At 42.9% G+C, this 22,145-nt stretch overlaps 1 protein-coding gene across 9 annotated transcripts in view; it reads left to right on the plus strand.

Moving 5' to 3' along the window:
• SPECC1 (sperm antigen with calponin homology and coiled-coil domains 1) overlaps positions 1 to 22,145 on the plus strand; it is an 87,656-nt gene that overhangs the window by 42,727 nt on the left and 22,784 nt on the right. For 7 of the 9 annotated variants that reach the window (XM_053961154.1, XM_053961151.1, XM_053961153.1 and 4 more), the window contains 7 exons: positions 8,441 to 9,999; positions 11,819 to 12,026; positions 12,657 to 12,730; positions 13,072 to 13,250; positions 20,696 to 20,841; positions 21,036 to 21,136; positions 21,915 to 21,996. In XM_053961154.1, the coding sequence (XP_053817129.1) occupies positions 8,441 to 9,999; positions 11,819 to 12,026; positions 12,657 to 12,730; positions 13,072 to 13,250; positions 20,696 to 20,841; positions 21,036 to 21,136; positions 21,915 to 21,996 (2,349 nt within the window). Of the gene's footprint in view, positions 1 to 8,440; positions 10,000 to 11,818; positions 12,027 to 12,656; positions 12,731 to 13,071; positions 13,251 to 15,330; positions 15,393 to 16,701; positions 17,980 to 20,695; positions 20,842 to 21,035; positions 21,137 to 21,914; positions 21,997 to 22,145 lie in introns of those variants that run through there. The other 2 variants (XM_053961158.1, XM_053961159.1) reach the window with 2 other exon arrangements.

Here is a 22,145-nt window from a genome sequence, read left to right on the forward strand (position 1 = left end):
AGAGCAGTTCTTGTTTCTCAGCTCAGCCAATTCACTTTCCTGATGGATCTTTGGTCCTGAGGTTTGGGAGCAAAAGTGGCCTCTTACAGTAGAGCCTGCACTGCTTTTGTACTTCTGTACTTTTGTACTTTTACTCAAAACAGGGATATCCAAGCTTGAGTTTTGATTTTCAGTTTAAAAACTTTCAGGAAACTCAAGTAAACAGCATCAGAAATGTTAAGAGGGACTCTTTTGTGTGGATACTGGCAATTCTCTCAGGGTAAAGAGGTTTTAACTACTCTTTCTGTTATTCAGAGAGGAATTGTCTCTGACCAGGCCCATAAAGAGCAGGAAAAGTCAGCTGAAATTCACAATGAGACTTTGTGAACAGGGTTTTGATCAGATCTCGTCTCATTTACCTTCTGAATGCGACCTTGTTTTCACTGTAATAGAATTGAGCTGTGACAAAGTGAACTTGAAATTCAGTTCTTGTGGCTGTGCCGAGCTTGGAACCAACAGATACTGAGTAGAGTTGATCTTTTTCTATTTTCATTTTAACACTTTTCTGGAAGAATTAAATGTAACTTTCTCTGCAAGGAGAAAGCAACGGAGCTGTTGATCAGGTGAATCCAACAAGCTGAAAATAAAATGTGTGTGATCATTCCTTAATTGTGCAGCAGACATTTTTCTCTCTTTTAAAACCACTTTAAAACTTACTGGGAACTTTTCTGGATTCTTAGTGCTTGTTTAGATGCTAAAATTTGAACTAAACAGTGATGCTTCAACTATAAGGTGGTCTCTACTATTTGGTTACATTCCTGTCATGGGAGAGTCTCTTCTGGTGGCCACCCTTGAAAAGAATGTCCTACCAATAGTTCATCTGCAGATTTAAACCACTAACAAGTAGTTTTGTCATGACTTAGTCTTTAAGTTACCAAAAGTACCTTTTCTTGGGTGCTTTTTGCACTCCAGATCTCTAGACTAGTATTTATAACTAAAAAAATCAGCCAACCTTTACCAAGTGTTCAGCTCAAATGTCAGGGGTCTCTGTAGTCTCAAATTAGGAATTACTCATATCAAGATGCCTATTGCTGCTTTTTCTTTTTCTTTGCTAATGTAGCTTTTTCAGTACAGACATCTGTTGTTCCCTAGTACTTCGTAATATAATTTTTATTTCTCTTTGGTCTCTTACTCTTATCCTCCATCTCAAATATCAGTACCTGAGTTGCTTTCCTACACTCTCCACGGTGATTACATAGATCAAAATCTTTACATTAAGCCTTTTCGCTCTTTCCTCCTGTTGCATGTTGTGCCTGTTCCACAGACAATGCAATCAGGGAGGCCAGACAGTCCAACAGGCCATTAAAGGCTTCAGAAAAAAAAGCTAATGTTTTAATTACTCTTAGTCTGCATTTGCTAAGTGAGTAAAAGGCCTTATTGGAGCAGGAGCTTCTATATGTAATTAGTGCTGGATTATCAAAACCACATTTGTTGTTCTGGAGCAATCTCCTTGTCTCTTTTTAAAACTAGGTGGAGTACAAGTGAACCTTCCCAAGGAGGTGCTGACCTGTGAAGGTGTTGCCTCTGTGACTAACACTCTGCAAACAGACTGATTAATTCAGAAGAGCCAGACTGGCCAAGCCTTGCTTTGCTTTGTTTGCTGCTGCATAAACACCAGGTAGCAGAGGGCATTGTCTTTCTGTAGGACTACCCTGAAAGAGATGGAAAATGGTGTGCTCCTCTGAGTTTTTGAGGATTATTCAAAGGAGTATCCAGTGCTGTTGTCATGGAAGAGTGCTGACTGCAAACCCCCTTTGTGTACCAAGCAGATCAAGCCATGATACTTTGCACAGTACAATAGTGTCATTCTTTATCCTGACTTTTGCCTAAGCTGATGGTGGAGCAGAAGTTTCAGCCATTTCACTCTCAAATATGAAGTTCTAAACAGCTCAACCAGTTTTGAAAATATCAGTAGGTGCTGGGTGGTGTCTCTTGCCACCTGCATCTCTTTGAAATTCCGGCCTTTTGAATCCAGTCCCATTCACATTTCAGCTCCCAAGAAGCTCTCAGGTCTGATTCAAATCTTTCTCAGGGCTTGATTTACTTGTGTGCATCCCTTCAGTATTTGTTACCAAGCTGTCCTGCCATTCCCAGAAGTTTTGGGATAGGAGGATTAAGCAGTGTGGCAGAACGTGCAGGGATTTTGTCTCCGGAGGTGTTGTATGAAGTAGCCCAGCAGTGCAGGTAAGGGCTGCTGTTCTATCTGCCCTACTTCTCAATGTTTGCTTTTCTTCATGCCACCGTGCAATGTGTCAGTGTGTTTCCTGTTAATTAGGATATCAGAAGATCTCTGGTCAGCAGGGAAGTTGTTTTTTAACTGTGTCATTTGCTTTAAACAAAGAGAGGGGGGAAAAAGGCAGGAGAAAATCAGGTGATTCAATAAAACAGATGTGTACAGAAGCCTTTTAATGAAAAAAGTACTTTAAAGGAGTCAAGTGTACAGCAATCCTTCCTCTGTGCTGTACAGTCTCCATTTCCCAAAGGACATCCCTCACTGACTCTTAATCAGCCTCAATATCAATCTCAGGATCAATGCTGGAACAGGGTGAAAGGGATCTGCCAAGTCCTCTGGGCTTTCAGTTAAGCTTTGAGGTCTTAGTGGCTTATCTGCTTTTGAAAAATGGATTTTAAACAAGTTAATTTGGTTCTTGAAAAATTTACTCTGAGTTGACAAAAGAAGTCAGAAAACGTGTCCAGGCTCCCTGTAACATGTGCTGGTTTTCACAGGAAGTGAGTGTGGTGACTCCAAGCTAATGCCATCTTTTGTGACTTGGCTGTGACTAAATTCACACCAATGATGTCATGAATCCCATATTAATCCATTGTGTTAAATCATTCATTGTGTAGCTGGAAATCAGCTAAAGGGAACTAGGGTGCTGGAGGAATTCTGAATGTAGCACCAGAAAGCTGCTGTTCTCTGCCTTCTAACATTGCTTTGTAAATCTGTGAAGAGTCTGCCTGTTCAGTTCAATGTCTGGTGGAACTTCAGGTGTCTTCAGACATCCCAGTTGCTCTGTCTGCCTCTGGAGCAAGGGACAAGTCTCCTACAAGTGCTGCCAAATCTTAGAGTGCAGTGAAGGTATTTGAAATATACCTAAAGTTCATCTGAAATGGCACTAGACAGCTGAATGTTGGTGTCATAGACCAGATGTCATAAACCAGATGAAATTAAGATACTCCTGTGAGTATTGTTTTACTGAGGTTTGTTTTATTGAGAAAGTGAAAGTGGTGCCAGGACCTTTCCCAGGGCAGGTATCTGCCTGCCAGGCCTGGCTGTGTGTTCCTGGTGCTGCTCTGGATCCTCAGCACATCCTGGCAAAGCCTGAGGAAGTGCTCTCGAGTCCAGGATTTGCTGAAGTCACAGCCAGAGGATGAGCTGAAAGCCAGAATTGATAAAAGAACATATTTCAGCTAAACTACAAGTGCCAGAGCACAGTAAAATTGTGTGGGGTGGTTTAATAATTCTTTTTATTTGTTGTGCAAGTGTGGGCTGTTAATATTTCCTTTACTTAGCCATGGTGCTAAATGCTTCCAGTCCTTGATTTATACTGATTTATACTTGATTTATACTGACCTTTCCCTCAAGGAACCACTTTTCTCTCTGATGCTCAGGAGTTCTGTCCAGATGAGAAATTTTATTAAAACATCCTGGCATGTGAGGACAGAATTCCAGAATGACAGAGCCACCTCTGTCTTCTGTTTCCAGGGAGGCTTTGAATAGTTAGTCCTTAATTTCTTTTTCCAATCTCTTCTTGCACTGTCCTTTCTGAGGTGGATTTAGGGATGACAGACACGGGACAGTAAAATTGCTGATCTGTTGCAAAAGCAGGAGCTGGAATGAGAGAGCTTCAACATCCCTCGTGAGAGGACAAACTTGTCTGCAGGCAACAGTTTGCCTTTCTGAAATGTATGACTTGCAGCACGCTATGAATAGCTTGCTTTTAGTTCTTGTTAGTTATCCCGCCCTTGCAATTCAAATAAGGTATCCATTGTTTAAAAACATCACACCAAAGCTGCATCTGTCTCCGTGCTTTAGTCGTACATGACTGAAATGCTTTGTGAGATGACTCGGTGATCAGTGCTTAAATTACATCGATGGTGCAGGAGGCTTAGTACCTACTGAAACTATGGAACAGTGAATTACGTGGAATTTTGAATATGTTGAAGGGAAAAAAATGTGTTTTTATTGTTGTTTGCCTAAGAGATGAGAGGATTAAAATTGAGGAATAAGGTACTAAATGGAACATACCCTGTTAACACCACTGTGGAACAGCAGAAGGCCATGGCATTAACCTTTGGGTTATTAATATGTTGGTGGAGGGAAGGATTAAGAAAAGGGCAGGTTGTGGGACACAAATGGGACAAAGGCCAGAGGCAAATCATTTTGTATTGACTCCAGTTTTAAAAAATAGATTCAAGGCAGAAATTAAAACAGTTTTAAAGGTGTTTATGTAGTCAAATGTTGTCACTTCCCAAGTGACATTATTCCTCTCTGGGACTGGGGAAGCAGGTGTTTGAACTGTTAGTATAATTAAGGGTCAGGTAAAAGAAATGTAAATTCAAGGCTAATGCTTTACTGCAGTGATATGTGCTATCTCAGAGCACATGGAATCCGAAGGCAGATAAATATATTGAATCTTCATTCCATACTGTCACACCTGTCCCCCTGTGACTGGTAAAATGTTTGCCTCCTACATCCCCTTAGCCTGCTACCAGTGTAATTACATTGGGTGTGCTGTCTGTTGTTACTTCTGAACAACAATCCTGTGTTTCAGCTTGGAGGATTGGGAAGTGTTCATAGTCCATTTTCTCCTGGTTATGGATGTCCCTATGGAAGGTGCTGAGAGCTCAGATCAGAAATGGAATATGATGTAGAAAAACTGAGGAGTAATCCTGATGCTTCTTCAAGAAACGCTGTAGTTGTGTTGAAAATGGGATTAAAATGTCAAAAGATCATCTCAAGGGATCAACTTTTATCTCATTAAAGTGATACTTTGGCTTTTGACACCAGTGGGAAGTCAGGGAGTGCTCCCTGGCAGCAAGTGGTGCATGGAAAGCTCCACAGCAGGGTATGAACCCTGTTCCTAATCCTGATTTAGTGTGACCTTGGGTGAGGTGTTTCATTTCTCTCTGCTTCCCTGTCCTGTAGCTTAAACTTAATTATGTATTTCAGAGGATTTCAGTTAAATAGGTGGTAATTTTAAAGCACTTGGAGAATTAGAAGTTCTATTTATTGTTATGGTTTAATGCCTCACAAAAAGAAAGTAAGGCTGAAAATGGAGACGTTCTTACTGGGCACCCAGGTGAGGAACACAGTGATGAGGTGACCTCCACTGAGATTCAGGGCTGATTGTTTTTCTCTCCCCTCTCAAAACCAGCAGCACTGGCCAGGCAGTGAAGTTCTGTGTGATTTCAGCCACTGAAAGCAGCAGCAGCAATCAGGGCAGTGTTGGATGGAGGCATGTGTCTGTCTGGAGTCTCCCTCAGCCCATCACCAGACTGGGGGCCAGTTAATCAGGTCACCGGGGGACTTGCCCAGCCCTCAGTGCAGCTCCTGACTGTGGAGCCTCGGGCTGTGGCTTGGCAGTCATTGGCAACCACTACACTGCTCAATTCCAAGGTCATTCAGAGGGGGCTTGCCCATAAAATAGACTTTAAAATAGTGTTTATACTTGATTTGGTGTTTTGTGATCAACATATGCACTTAGAACTTTTCCCTTTTTTTTTTTTTTTTGGCACTCCTTGTGACTTTTTAGTATCGTGTGGTGCTTGTGGAAAGTGGAGTGAGGAGAATATGCAAGTCTTTCTACATCATGAAAAAACCAAGTTGGTTAATGGTTATTGATGGCTAGCAAATGCCTCGTGATTTATGACAGAACAAGTCAGCAGAGCGTGGAGTCTTGCAAAATACAAGGCACATTGAGTAAGCCTGCACAGGTTGGCAAACTGGTGGAGTACAGATAATCCCAGTTAAATATCATTAATTGTTATCCTTATGTATATGTCTTCCATTGCTCAGGATCATGTTGCAATTGTCATCTGGTGGTGATTAGAAAGATGCTGGCATCACTACAAGTGCAGCATATCTCCTAGGAAAAGGTGGTTTCCTTAGTGTCAAGCAATTTGTACGAATGTGTAATTGCCTCATTATTTATTATAATGTACAGAATACCACCCACTATTTATGGAATACTGCTTAGTCACATACTGACCAGTTGACAGTCATGTTATTGAACCGGTTTGGGCATTAAAAAAGTTTTTCAGAGCACTTACTTTTGTCATAAAATTTTGTGTGAAAGGTAGAAAACCCTTTCAGATTGAATAAAAGCCCAGGACATGCAGAAGGCTTTAAATCACCCCTTAGGCTCCATTCAAGAACATCTCTGATCATTTGTAATGTGGATTTTACATCTTAAAGTGTAGTATGGTTGCAGCTTGTGTGAAAACTGCTGCTTTATGCTGGACACTTGTCCTGTTCCATGGTCAGGATGCATTCAAGTGCTTTCCCACCTGGGGTTCACCTGTGCCTCTCTCTGAGCAGGGAGGGGCTGTGCTGAGCTGGGGTTTCTCTGCTGGAAGTCACGTCACATCGTGGTCCTTTGTTTTCCTCCTGTCCTTCATCTCCTGGTGTTGGCTGCATGGACACCACGAGCTCTGCTCATGTGCTGAGCTCACTCTGAGTAGGTTTTATGGGTGCCAGATCCTGGCAGCTGGGTTGGGAATGGGATGATCCATGAGCCGGGGCCTGGGCTCTGACAAGGAGAATTCCCATCTCTGCTTTCCTGGTGCTTTCCACCGGAGATCCCGGAGCTGTGCTGTCCCCTCCAGCTGTAGGTGACTGAATGAAGCTGTGTGGGCCTGGCTGTCCCTGTATCTCTTCCCCAAAACACTGGAGCCTTTGTCTCTGGCCTCACCGTGCCCCTGCCATGACAGAGGCTCTCTGTGTTCTCCTGCCAGCGCTGCGCCGAGTTCAGGGGGCTTTTCTTCAGCTGCTCTTTGTCTGGGGGTGTTTATTGTGCTGCTGCAGAGTGTGTGTGTTTGAGGGGGGGGGAGAGGAGGGGCTCCTGTTTGTGTGGGCTTTATAAACCCAGTGCATTCTTCAAAAGAGATGCTGAGCAAACGGGGTGGTATTAATGTTAACCCTTCCAAGGTTGCTGTGTAAGGCAGGGAGTCTGCTCTCCTTTGCTCATAATGCTGTTTGATTTTTGTGGATGCTGCACATGTGTGTCAGCAAAGAGCCTCCCGAATGTGGGGAGATGGAATTCATTCTAGGATTTCCCCCCAGAGTCCTTCTGGAAGTTGTTTTTATTGCAAACACTGGCTCACTAGCCCTTTCTGTTTGCATAACTCGCTCTTACATCCTGTTTATGTGGCTTCATTGGACACCATCTCCTCATTGTGCCCCATCTCCACACTTTATGATCCTGTACTTTAGGGCTTTTCCTTTTGAATAAGGTCCTGAATTTTCGGGAGGATTTTCTTAAATTCACGGTGTTGTCACTTGCAGTGGCATGTCATACCTGCCCTTTGAACCAGCTTCTTTTCTTTAACCAGCTTGTTACAACTTCTATGGTTCAGATGGCTCTTATTGTTTCTTCAGTGCCTGGGGTCCTGTATTTCAAGAGAGCTTTGAAAGATGAAAATCAACAACTCATAAACTTCATTTCCCTTGTAGTCACATAATGGTTTGCATTGTTGGTGGGGAAAAAGCCCAACCAACAACTGAACAGAACAGCATCAACTCTCTAAGCTCCTTTTGCTCTTCTTCCATAAGAGGATGGGAATTTAGAACATGGAAAATCTCTCCTCCGTCTCTGCTCGAAGCTGCAGCCGCACAATTGTCTTAGTGTTGGAAGTGCCAGAAGAGTTTTATATTTCACTGAATCTGTGCTCAGCATAAAAGTTTCAGTCCTTCTTTTGTGGTGATCTGCTTAAATAGAGTATAATGCAAATAGTTTTGTGTGTGATAAAAGTACATTTTTTTCAAAGACAGTATCTTTTCTTAAGTTACTGAACATTTCCTCAGAAATGACTAAGATTAGATCCAGCATTTTACAAAGTAGTGTGAAGAACTTTTACTTTCAAATAATTAATACCCTTTTATCTTTACATCAATATAATTAATAGGGGGTTGTAGCTCATGTATTGCAGCATTTACGTAGTATATAATTACACTGGGAAACAGTTTACCAGGCTGTGTTCCTTTGCAGGGGATGGGAAAGGAAGAAATGCAGAATAATACAAGCCTTTGAAACATGAATCCACACAGTCAGTCATGACTAAACCTATTCAAACACTCAGGTGGTTTTTTCCAGGACTGCTCTAGGCTCCAGCATTGTTGTTGTGAAACTTGTTTTCTTTGTGCACTAACTCAAATTTGCTTCATCCCCTGTTCCTCAAGGAGCAGTTTCGGCTGCGAAGCGCACGGGGATCCCAGCACCCCGGGAATTGTCCTCATCCGTGTCCAGGGAGAGAGCTGTGCTGCGTGGTCAAGCCAACACCAGGAAAACACAGCCCAGCCCCACCTCTTCTGGTGCACCAACTCCTACCAAACACGTGCGCCCCACCAGCAAGTCCAAGCAAGAGAATGAAACTGGTGACAAGGCTGTTCTGGAATCTCAGGTTAAAGAACTCCTGGCAGAAGCAAAGACGAAAGATTCTGAAATTACCAAACTTCGTTGTGAGTTGAAGAAATGCAAAGAGAAAGGGTCACTCAATGCTGAAGGAATGGGTGCTTCCAACCAAAATTTAGAAACAGTATCACCTGTTGACATAGATCCATTAATAAGGACCCTTCAGGAGAAAAACAGGACTTTCCAAAAAGAGCTTGCTAGCCTGGGAGAAGAAAACCGTGCTTTGAAAGAGAAATTGCTTTATCTGGAGAACTCCCCTCTCTCAGACACAACCACAAGCAGCGGAGGCGACAGCAGCCTCCCAACCCCAACTACCCAAGAGTCGAGTTTTGGAAGCCCATCCAAGAATGCGTCGAGGGGCGAAGCGGAGGAGCACAGGCAGCACGTGAACGGCGGTGCCCTGCGCAATTCCGGCTCTTCCAGCAGCGATGTCACCAAAGCCTCCCTGTCCCCCGACGCGTCCGACTTCGAGCACATAGCAGATGTACCTTCCAGGCCAGCATCCACCAGCAGCAACCACTTCAAAGGCTCCAAGTGCTCCACTGCAGGAAGTTCTCCAAACAATATTAGCGACCTCTCTGTGGCATCTCTTACAGAGAGAATACAAAAGATGGAGGAGAATCACCACAGCACAGCAGAAGAGCTGCAGGCCACTTTGCAGGAGCTGTCGGATCAGCAGCAAATGGTGCAGGAGCTGACAACAGAAAATGAGAAGCTGGTGGAAGAGAAAGCTCTCCTGGAGACTTCCTTCCGTCAGCACAGAGATAGAGCCGAGCAGCTGAGCCAGGAAAATGAGAAGCTCATGACTCTCCTCCAAGAGCGATCCAAGAATGAAGCTCAAGAGGAGAAGGTCCTTGAACTGGAACAGAAATGTGCAGAAGTTCTTGAAAAAGCACAATTTGAAAGAGAGAAATTGCTCAACATTCAGCAACAGTTAACCAGCAGCCTGCGAAGCTTAGAAAGGGAGCATCAGGATGCCCAGCAGGTGATAAAAAGCCTGAGAGAAGAAAATGAGAAGCTGCTTAAACTTCTCGAAGTGGAACAGCAGAGCAACAGCACGCTGACAAAAAGTCTGGAGGACTGTAAAATTGCTTTGGAAGGTCTGAAAATTGAGAATGGCTCTCTCAAAACTCAGCTGGAGAATGAGAAACAAAAGGCTGCAGAAATCAACGTGATGGGCTGCACCTCTGACAACTCTGAGGTGCAGGAGATGCTCAAAGTAGCCCATGCAGAAAAGGCCCAGTTAGAAGCCTCTTGCACTGAGCTGAAACAAGAGCTGCTGAAGGCAAACAGTGAACTGAAGCACATTCAGGGGCTGCTGTCTAAGGTAAAACAGTAACAGCTCTAAAATAAAGTGGTTGTTTCTGTCCTTTCACAAATAGGTTGGTCCTTACATTGTTATAGAGCTGTTGATTGCAAGTTTCCAGGATTTAAATTGTATGATTAGCTGTTAGTAGAAGCTGGCATTATATGATATTGTCTCAGTTTCTGCTGCTCTACCCATATTTTCTCAGAAATAACTATTGGCATATCTGTATTTATAAATTCATAACTATTTTGTCCTAATATCTTCTGTAGAATTTACTCTTTCAGTAAATAGAACTGTGTCTATCAGAATTGGAGCAAAGAGCAGATCAATAAAAAGTACTTTGATATGGTGTGAACAAATAGTGTAAATCACTTGCTAATCAGATGAAGAGAAGGGCATAAATAGTTAGCTGTGAATATTAAATTCTGAATAATGAATCACAATTAATTAGCAGTGAAGTGTAGGTGTCATTGGTCATGAGAACACAAGGACATGAATTAATGCTCAGGGAAGCTGATTGGGGCAGCAACAAGTCACAGCAACATCAAGCTCCAGATGAGATCATTTTCATAAAACAAATATTTTTACAAAGGAAAGAAATGCTCTGGTTTGGGATAGGTAAAGTAACATTAAAAAAAAAATTAGAACAATTTACTTCATTTGTGAGTTCAAAGTTTTGCTCCAAACAAGGTTAAGCAAGTTACTGTCCCTGTTTTCTGTGTGATTCTGGCTGTTCAGAGGAGCTGCAGTGTGAGCCATCATTCAACAAGTGTTAATAAAGCACAAGGAGTGATTATGTCCCAGTGCTGCAGAAGGAGTGAAAGTGTGCAGCCTTTCCTGTCTGGGGAGGGGAGCAGGAGAAGAATGATAAAATTGGCTGCAGATGAAGAGAGCATTGCCAAAAAGCACCTCCGTGATTTGAGAGATTTAGAAAATCCAGATGTCCTTTCAGCTAAAATAGGTGACCACAGCAAATGGAGTTAGTAGAGGAAGCTTTCCTCCACTTTTCCCAAGTGCTTTCTGGAGCTGCAGGTCATGAAGAATAAATGAAAAACTGCTGAGTGCTCAGACTCTGTACCAAACTTTTTATTGCTTGGTTTGGAAACCACAGATTTCCCTCTTTTTACTCTTCCCTTCCGTCAAATTAAGCTGTTTTGAATCATTGGCTATTTGTGACACCCAAACAAGACCACAGGCTTCTGTAAGGCTGCCCTGCAGTGAGGCTGTGCCAGTGCTGCTCACTGAATTGGCAGCCTGCACCTTTTCCATAACTTGTTCCTAGTCAGAGAGCTCCCCTCAAACCTGGAAGCATTGATCAGTGGGCTGAGCCAACAAACTGAAGTGCAGCAGATTCCCCCTTCAGTAATTCCAGATGTCCCATACTCAGAAATACACTTATCTGCAGTAGCTGGCTCTGCTGTGTGTGTTTTCACAGTCCATTGAAAATGCACATGGTAAAAGCAGCAAATTGTTAGTGTGGATGGACTGATCATCAGCCTGGCCCTAAGGCAGTGATATCACTTTCATAATGTGCTACAGAAATAGAAGTGGAGATTTCCGGGAATATAATTCCTCTCCCTTCATTGACTGCAGAGATTGGTTTGGAATTGTGATCATCATATAGAAAATTTCATTTCCTTTGCAGCATCTTGTATTATCTTTATTGCCAGGAAAGAAAACTGACATTCATCGCTCATCTCTGCTTCCTGAGACTCTCATTTTCATTGAAACTGGGTGTACACAATGCTTAAATCCACAAGGTGCCCAGTAAAGTCTCTAATCAGTGACATCTCCTAAGAAATAAGGACAAACTTGCACCTTTTTTCTTCCCTCCCAGGCTGAGAATGAGTATGGCCAGCTGAAGGAGGTGTGTGACCGACAGGCTGAGCAGCTGAGCAGAACCAGCCAGAAGCTGCAGGAGAAGACATCAGAGAATGAAGCAGATATCAAAAACCTGAAGGAGACCATTTTTGAGTTGGAAGACCAGGTGGAACAACATCGTGCTATAAAACTCCACAACAACCAGCTCATCAGTGACCTAGAAAGTAGGTGGAGCTGGAAAAAAGGATTGAAGTGAGCTTATTTGCAGGGCTAAATTATGGCTGCAACAGGGAGGAGGAGGTCTGACCTTTACAAATATTCCAGTTTTGGATATTCCCTTCTGTTCATGCATAAAAGTACTATTTATCAGAGAGTGCTATAGATGAGACATTAGAGACAGTCTCCAAGCCTCATTGTTCAGTGAAGGAAGTATTACCCATTACAGAAATTGGAATTACTGGACTTCTAATAAAGAGTTTTTAGGGCAGAGCACTGGGAAGAGCAGTGAAGTCGAGGTTGCTGTGGATGGGGAGCTGGGAGCTGCCACCTGGTGGAACCAGTGGCTGTTCCTCACATCAGTGATCCCTCGGGATGTGTGTGCTGAGCAAGTGAATCCACGTGGGATTGTTTAAATTTCAGTCTGGTTTAATACCTGAAAATAATGACATATTTTAGAGATGCCTGAGCACCAGATCTACAGTTGGTTCCATTCCTGGTCATTGGTAGTGTCTTAATTCAGTTTAGTCTATTTTAGTGGCATTTCCAGAAGCAAAACCAAATCAGCTGCTCTGCCCTTCCATTCTCACTTTCACTGTTGCCCTGATGTGGTTAATGAACTTTTTTATCATTCCTAGGTAAAGCAATGAAGCTGGAAGAACAAAAACAAGATACAGAGAGGCAGCTGAAAGCTCTGACTAAGCAGATGAAGGTAAGGTTTAAGCTCCAAGACAAAGCTAAGCTGAGCTTTTATTGCAATACTGGCATTGTGTTTCCCTAGAACAAGAGCAGAAATTCTTTGTGCAGCCTTTAAGTCTTCATTCTCTTCACTTTGGACTTCTTGGCAATTGGAGTGGAAAGCTTAGCATGAGTTTCTTTGGCAATATTTTTGGTACTATAAAGAGGCAAGTGTTCAGTTTGACCCAGCACCGCCTTAAAATTGTGAGAAAATCCTGGTTGCTTGTGATCACTGCAATAGAGATCAATAACTAAGTGTTCAGCTCGAGTGGGTGCATTTTTACAGCAGTTTGGGGTTCTGATTGCTCCTTCCAGGAGGACACAGAGGAGTGGAGGCGTTTCCAGGCTGACCTGCAGACTGCAGTGGTTGTAGCCAATGACATTAAGTGTGAAGCTCAGCAGGAGCTCCGTGTGGTGAAGAGGAAGCTGCAGGAGGAGGAGGAGAAGAGTGCCAGGCTGCAGAAGGAGCTGGATGAAGTGAAGGGCAGCAGCAGGTTGGTTGTTTACCATTTACCAAAGCCAAGACTTGATCTGTGTGCCTGCTAACACGCATGCAAACAGTGCTTTGTCAGTAACTATTTGCTGGCTTGGATGTGCATCTCGTCTGTTTGTAACTCTTCTGGGAGATTTTGTTGTCTCTTACTCTAAGATGTTTCTGTTCTTTTTCTTTTTGGCAGTCTAGTTCTGTCAACTAAGCTATGAAGGTTTTAATCAGCAAATATTAAGTAGTAATAATTGCCAATATCCTCTGATAGCTTTAGTCTCAACATGGTGATGCCTTTATAACTCTGTGCAGCTGTATTAAACCATCTGTGGAAGGATTGGTTGGCTACAGGTATTCCAGAAGAGAACTTCTTAACCTGAGGGAAGTCAATGAAGAAATACAAAGTAACACAAGCAGTCATCTCTTCATCAGAAATATGTGTTAATTACTTTTACTCCTCTAGATTTTGCCTTTTAATCTCTCTCCTGGTAAATTCATGGCCATTGGCAGAATGGCTACAGGAACAGGGTGAATCCTGTAATTTCTTTCAGGTGAAGTAACAGTCCAGCTCTACATTGCACTTATTTGCTCGTTTATTTTCCATTCAGGAGTTTCCACAGCAGCCGTACAGTAGATGGGACTAAAAACATGGGAGCGGTTTTTTGTGGAGGTGTAGGGATCAGAATGCTTGGATTGAACAAACAGAAAAACTTCTTTTGAGAAAATAAAGGAATGTTTTTAGGCTCCAGTTTTATTAGCAGAGTCCCAAGTGGATGCAAAGAAAAGCTGTTACAGACCATGTTCTCAGACAAAATGATTACCAGACAGTACTTAAGGTTCTGGGCTCTGTTTCCATTTCTAATTTGTTCTTAATGAAATTTCTCTTGTTGAAAGCAGGGTTCCTATATGAGGGTGGGGAATCATACTCTCATAGCTTCCCCTCTGTATTATTTTGGCTTTTAAGATATATTTGGTAGTACTTCAAATGAATAGAAGATGACCTGCTAATTTGCAAACTGGAGTATTTATCTTCCATCTGTAAGGAACATGATCAGCTCTTTGGTATAAGAAGCCTGAGCTGCAAATACTCCTTTTTAAATTGAAACCCCAGAATCCATACAGCTGTAGTTCCAGGAGGAAGTGTTCAGGCATGTATTTAATGAAGTCAGTTTTGGCTTTTGTGTCTCCCTCTGTGTCACACACACATGGATGTGTCTGTCTCTGTGTCATGTTGACTCTCTGTAGCTTGCTTTGAGTATTGCCTTGGTCATGGAGCCAGATGTGCTGTCTGCAGTGGGCAATATTGATTCTCTTTCAAAGGCAGGTAACAAAACCAAATTTTGCATCTGTCAGGATAAGTAATTTGACTCTCAGAGTGTGCAAAATGTCTGTACTGAGTGGTATGGGGAACATAATGAAGCCTGGGGAAGTCCCTGTCTAAACAAACCAGTGATCAGCAGCTAAACACTGGAATTTTAAAGCTCTACTGACCTATGAAACAAATTCCTGAAGTCGCCAAAGCTCCTGCTGAGAGCCAGTTCTACACTTCCAGATATTTTTGCGTTCCTGAGGTCTCTGTCTCCCCCAGCACCTTGGCTTCTTTCACCTAGGAAATTCTGGGGGTATTCTCATCATCACTTTGTCAGCTTTCACAAATGCCACTGCTCAGAATCAGCAGTGGATTCTGGTGCCTGTGGTGATTTTGATGTGTGCTCAGCACTGGTGGAAGCAGTTTGTAGCATGATACTTTAACAGAGTCTATAAAGTATTCCTCATGTTTGCTAATGCTGAGCAGCTGCACGCTCAGCTGAATGTCTGACAGTCCCTAGTGAAAGTTTCTTGTCTGATTTTTAAGCTCTTATTGGAAAATGTACCTTCCAAAGAGCTTGCTACTCAAAGGTTTTTGGCAAAATCTCAGCCATCTCTTGAGGGTCATTAGGCTCCACCTCATAAATTCATCTTGAAGCCAATTTATCTCCTACGACATCCTGCCATTTTAATGTTTGCCTGTGGCTGCCTGAGTTCCTGCCTCCAAGTTTGATTTCACCGTTACGTTCTTCTAATCAGACAAAAAGTCATTTTTGGTTTAGGATCAGCCCAAGAACTTGCAGAAAAAATCCTGATGAGGTCATCAGAGTTCAACTGAATGAAGGTAAGAGCCTCCCAAGGGCATCTTTAACACAGATTAAATGTCTAATTCTATGACTGAGAATGTTGGGGGGGAGGTTGGACAAGCATCGATCAAATGAAATAAGGGAAAAGGAGTTAACTTGTCCCAAGTTAGTATTGGTGAAACTACAAATTCATTAACCCATGCTTCAGGCAGTCTTCTATGATTTTTACATCCTAATTATTTCTCTGCACTAAAATGCAGAAGCTTACAATCCACTGTTTTGTAGCTGTCTCCTCACAGGTAGTGGAAATTTGAGTTAAATAGTCTCCATCCTTGGAATTTTTCAAATCCAGACAGGATAAGATCCTGAGTAAAAGTTTCAAGGTCTTGTTTTGACTCTTTGGCTTCAAATTGTCAAAATTATTTTGACACTAAAGCATTTTGTGCCTTGAACTAAGAACATGGAGGGAAGACAGTTGGGCCAGGAGTAGTACTTAGAGAAATGAAATCTGTAATTAAATGAGCGACTTCTTAGAATAATAAAAAAATTAACCAAATCTTCAAACGGAAGCCTAAACTGAAGATTGTGATGCATCCCACTAATTTGCTTCTGTTTTTCCTCCTAAAGTCTCCAATGCCACAGCATGGCAGTGTCACATGCTTTTCTCCTGGAAATGAGCTTGTACTCTGTGTATTAAACCCTGCTGTCAGTCTGTATGTGCTGATGTGCTGCTCATTTGTGCCTGTGTTTGCAGCTGTTCTGTCTCACAGAGGTTTGAGAGTTCACTCTGCTCTCACAGCAAGCAAAGGAGGATGGCAGAGCAGGGCTCTCAAAGCAGTGTTTGTTTGCTCCTCACAGTTGTTTGGTGGGGGGGTTGGGTTTTTTAGGGAGTTCCTGGTGGGTTTGGTTTTTTTTACATTGGCTGAAGCTATTCCATCCCCTCTAGTGCAGGGACCCTGAAACTCTGGCTGAGGTAGAGCAGCTCAGCTGCCTGGATGGGTCCATGTACCCTTTTGAATGAATAATCTGAAATGAGCAGAGGAGAGGAAAGCCAGGAACACTACCATCCCTGTCCTACATTAATTCCCTGGCTGTAAATAATGAATTTCTTCCTATCTGAGCAACACAGATTTATTCTGTGTTTTGTACTGTTATTGCTCACCGTGTCTTAAAGCCAAATTAGTAGTGTTAAGGTGCTCCTTTACCTGTCCCAGCCACACCACTGACATTTCCCTGACTCCCCCTAATTTAGAGATGATGGGATGATGTAAAATAGAGAGCTGTACCTCGGGGTGGGCATGGTGTGGCTTTCCATAACCTCCCCAACTGCTGTGTGTCTCTCCACAGGTGCCTGATCTCTGCCAGCTAACACAGCCCTGAAAGGAGGCACAGCCAGGCCTGTGAGACACTGTAGGACTTGCCTTCAACTCCCAGCTGAAAAGGGGAAGTTTCAATACAAGAAAGCACCTCTGGTTTTTTTATTACCCTGCAAAATTCAAGTGTATTGCAAAGTGTGAATGCTCAGGTCCACCTCTTCCCCATGGGCAAGAGCCTCTCTCTTTGTTTCAGAAGGCTTCTCTCTTCAGAAGACACCAGGAGGCAGAAGAAGTTCTGAATTACTCTAAAGCCAGCTAAGCCATAAGAAGTAATCACAGAGATTTGGGGATCTGAAATAACTGGGAACTTTATTTTGGAGGGATGGGGCTATTTTCCTCAAAACAGGCATTCAAACATGCCATTTTAACCTTAAGCAAAAATTACCCTGAGTGTGTATGTCTGATTTGTAAAATTTAATGGCATATACATAAATTCTCCATGTAATATTATATTCTATGATCTATCTCTGTGTGTCTAAATACATGCAAGAGAGCAGATGGTTTATACAGACACACATACTTGATAGATCACTGAAATCCAGCAGCAAAAAACACGGATTTACTCACTGGTTCTCAGCTGCTCTGCTGGTTTCAGATTTCCACTCCTGCATTGACAAGGCGCTCGCCACTGGGTGGCACGGCCGACCCGGTGGTGCTGGGAAGGGACAACCACGGAGTGTGTCCTGCTGTGACCTTCCCGGGGAAAGTTCCCTGCGAGGTTTGTCCTCCTGTAAGAACTGCAGATGGAGAGAACAGAAGGAAAAGAAAGGAACATATCAAGCCCCCAGTAAACACCCTCTCAGAAAGGAGTCGTTCTCATGCCTTTAACTCAGGTGAAGTATATGATGATCAGGGAGAACTTGAAGTTCAGCTCTGCAGCTGGAGACACCTGGAGAGAGCTTTCCATGGATGCTGAGGAAAAACTCAGATCACCATCTCTACCAGGAGATTCTCACGATTTGTTCCAGGACTGGAATTCTGTGTTTTGACTGTGGGATTTCTGTCCTTTTCTTCTGGATGTGAAGACCTAGCAAGGACCTGGTGTTGGGAGCAGGCTGAGCTAGTGGAGAATTCCACAGGATGTCCTGGCTTTGGCATGGCCCCCACCTTTGTGCCGTGCTACTGGAGTGTTTGCATATATGCACACTTGTGTTGCCTTTCTCTGCTGTGCTGGCAGCTGTTGAATGTTGGTTTTTATGTTTAAGAAATATACATTGAAGTGCCAAATAAATGTTTTAAGTGTTTGGAATTGTCTGCTGCCTGCCCTTGGCCTCTCTTCTATTCTGTGCAGCAGTAGCTGTGTGTTTCTTTTTTGTGTGCCTTGGAGTTCAGGAGGAGTCACAATGACAGGAACTGTGTCAAAGATGAGATTGGGGAGTTATTATTTCTGAAAATGTGGTCCTGTGGTCTTAGGCCTCCTGTAACAGTCATCAGAGCAGTTTAGAAATTTTACAAACGTGAGAAGGCTGAGTTTGCCAAAAATCTGTACATTAAGCCCAGAAAGACTTGAACCTTGTTATCAGTCAGTTGTTCACATGTTTCAAACTTAGAAAACAAGGAGACTCACTCTTGCTGTTAGAGAAAAGCTCTCTGCATCTATTTCTCTCACCAGTGAATGAATGAAACTCAGCAGTGGTTTTGTGAAAGGGACTGCACATTTTAATTCCTTTGTGGCCTCCAGTGCTCTGCTTCCTCCTGGAGCTGCTCCACTTCAGCCAGCTGCACGTGCAGCATTTATCTGTGTGAACCATTCATTCTTGTTTCCAGGAAAGCATACAGCACTTGGTGACATTTTGTTCAAATCCCTCATTTTTGTAGCAGAACTTGTGTAGTCTCTTGGATGGCCTAAGATGTGCTAAGCTGAAGAAATTCTGTGCATGAGGAGGAGTCATTTTGGGTTTGAAGTTTATCATTAAGCTTTCTAGTTTGTGCTCTGTACTGTCCTCCTGAATTAGCTACTGCGAGTTAAGCTCTTGCTGTTCTGCTTCTCTCTTAAGAAGCCCATCTGTGTACACACGTGTGCATCCCCCTGTCATACAGATTTTTCTTTTTAAGGTTAAGTGCTTACCAATTTCATCTCTCCATTGCTTGTTGGCTGGCATGTGTTGTTTCAGTTGAAGCAAGTGGCTCTCAGGACTGTTTTTACCTTTTATGCCAAGGTTTGCAGCATGGGAGGCCTTGCTTTTCTGTTGTGATTGTGTTCAATCAAGGAGGTTGTTTCAGGCTGCCTATTACAAATATACAGATGGAAGATTACAGGAAGCATCCTAAAAAAATGGAAACTGGTTGTAACTCCAGCACTTGAATCCTCATAATGACAGAATAATGGCACCTGAATTCTCAATTGACTCTTCTGTGGCACAGGGGCTGGTCTAGTTACTCTTTTTTAACATGTTTGCATCCTTCTGCAGTCAAAGGCCAGACTGAACATGTAATAGATTGCACTGGGTGGTTTGGGGTCTTGAGGCAGAAATTTATCCTCCCTCCATACTTTGCAGGGCTCATTTAGCTTTTGTGGTTTGTGTAACTCAGGTGCAGATGCTGTCACATGCTGATTTGTTGTTCATGGTTTATGAACCACAGAACAAGAAGTCAAGGCTGGAACTTAAGGCTAGCAAAACACTGTCTCCTTCAGAGCTCAGTGAATCTTCCCCAGTCTGCCTTTCCTCCTTATTGGATTAAAGGAGAATGGAACTGAAATGGCTTTTTCTCCAGCCATCTGCCTCTGCCGGCTCCCCTGGCACACAAGGAGCTTCAATGAATTAAAGAAATAGCAAAAGTCTGCTTAAAGACAGCACCTCCTTAAGCCCTGCCAGGAATAGAAACTTGAGTCACTCTTATTCTCTTACTCACTGACACCCTTTAGCCGTTTTCATTTTCTGATGGCAAAAGGGAAAGGAAAGAGCTCTGACTTCTCTTTTTGGCTCACAGAAATTGTTCAACCCCATAGGCACTTTCTGGATGGAGTCCTCCAGGCACCTTATGAAATAATTTCTGGTTTTGTGTTCACGTGGCTCTTGGTGTGTATCAAACACTGTAAATACAGGGAGATGTGATAGCTCAGAACCTGCTGCTCAGCAGCTCATGTGCAGGTTCTGTGCAGGTGGGAGAGGTACAAATAATCTCTTTTTACATTACTAGACTTTATTTGCTTTCAGCTTTCTTAAACTAAAGCTAGGTAATTGCATTCCAAGTCTGCCTGAGAAATATAGGTAAGTCACTAAGCAGTATCATGTAAAATATATCCCTAGAAGCAACTTTCACTGTGGGATTCTATTTGATGTTTAACACAGCTCTGGGCTTTCCTGTAAGTCCTGCACTTTATCTTGACTTTAGAATTTCTTTTCAAATTAGTAACTTCTTTATCATCCCTGTTAAAATATGAAACCTTTTCTATTTGGTTTGTTTGTCTTCATTCTAGCCATTGGATTTTGGCTTTCCCATGTCTGCTAGGATGAAGCACTTACAAGTTTTATTCCCTGTATAAGTGCTTATGAATTGTGATTGAGAGTTCATTTATTTAGCAGATGCCTCTGTTGATAAGTTTTGAGTTTTTACTCTGAGGTGTATTTGCCTTTTGGTTCCTTTCTTCACTGTAAACTAAGAGCCACAGCAGCCCCTTGGCACCTGTGTTGTATTGAAAACATATCTTCAGGTAATTATTGATAATTACTCAAAAGTCTCATCAAAATGCTTTTATTTTCCAATGAAAATCCTCCTTCCTGTGTGAGGTTTGGGAATGGGGATGAAATAGTTAACAATGCAGAAAACTTTGTCAGACTCAGTGATTTAGTGTTTGCCAGGCACTGCAAGAAAAGGACCTGAATATTCTAAGAGCGGTCCATATTCTGGGCATCGCAGTAAAACCTGCTTATTGCTGCATTTGCCTTGCTATCAGTGAAGACCTTTAATCTGTGCTTGCACTTCCCGTTGGCCCTGACTTTGCTGTGGTTTGTGCCTTGCAGGCTGGCAGCTGAAGAGGTGGATTCTCTGGAGTCAGACACAGCCAGCCGCTGGCAAGGGGTCTGCCTCAGCAGAGCATCTCCCACGCCTCCAGAATCTGCAGCCACTGTGAAGTCACTGATAAAGTCATTTGACTTGGGATGCTCAGGTATTTGGACATTGCACTTTGTAGTAAAAAAATTTCTAGCAGTGAGCAGGATCTGCCTCTTGCTTCTGGATGGGTGTTTTCTGTCAGTGCTTGGTGCATAAATGTGGAATGCCACTACACAGTGATTCCCTGATCTGACAAGAGAGTGATAGTTGGGTTTGAAATCCAGATGTTTCCATGATTTTTCCTTGCAGGTAGCAGTGGACAAAATATCCCAGTTCAGAAGGTGCCCAGGAGCCCTCTCAGTGGAATTCCAGTGAGGACAGCCCCAGCAGCTGCTGTTTCCCCAATGCAGGTACAAGGAGCTCTTCTGTCCTTGTAGATTCAAGAGGTGGACACAGTGCTGGCTCCAGCATCTGCTGGCAGGGGGAAGGGGAAACTCACCTGTTCATTTGCTGTGGAACATCAAATGCTGTGGTCCTAAGAAAAAGGATCAAAGTGAGTTTGTCTTGACTTCAGCTTAGAGGTCTTGGTGGATGGATGTGAACTCTGGAATACAATTCTGAACTTTTATCACCATGGACCAGAAGAGAGGTTTCAATTATTGGGAGTGAGATAGAAGAAACATCACACTGAACTAGGGAGCTGGCACGTGAGTTGGAAGACAAGGGGTTGAAGTTCCCAAGATGTGTGCTCCCTGTTACCCAATGAGGTCTGGGAACTGTGTATTGATGCCTGATGATGGGATATTAATTGAAAACTGGTGCTGGGGCTGCAGAGACAAGAATTCTCCTGACATATGACTCAGGGTGTTGGGAGCAGAGTCGGGGTTGGGAACAGGCATCCAGGTTTGTGACTTTAAATTGTGTTTGGCAAGAGAAAAATCATACAAATAGAAGTGTGAAGTAGTTCAGGAACCAATGTATTGCCAGATAAAATATTGTCCCTTTGTCCTTTTATTTTTCACAGTTACTTATCCAACTGTAGGTGCAGCTGATACCCTGATGAAAGGTTTCTGTATCCCTCCATGTGCTTTGTGCTCTTGAGATAGCAGAAATTTCTTCTTTCTGCTCACCTGTTAAAGCATGATGACAAATACTTCTTCAATTACCTTTTGCACCTTTGTTTCACAGAGACATTCTGTGTATAACAATGCCAAGCCAGCCAGCAAGGGCATTGCCAGACATGCAGATCTGTCAGACCTCCCTCTGGCAGGTAAGTTGTGATAAATGTACAGATACTGCCTCTTTTTTGTTAACTAAACTTGTTATCAACTGTTGGCCTCAGCCTGGGCCATTTTTCCTCTTCTTACATGGTCAAAGGAAACATGGAAAGTGCCTCCAATATCTTTGTTTTACAGAGCT

The sequence above is a fragment of the Vidua chalybeata genome, chromosome 20 (assembly GCF_026979565.1).
Source record: "Vidua chalybeata isolate OUT-0048 chromosome 20, bVidCha1 merged haplotype, whole genome shotgun sequence".
NCBI classification, from domain to species: Eukaryota; Metazoa; Chordata; class Aves; order Passeriformes; family Viduidae; genus Vidua; species Vidua chalybeata.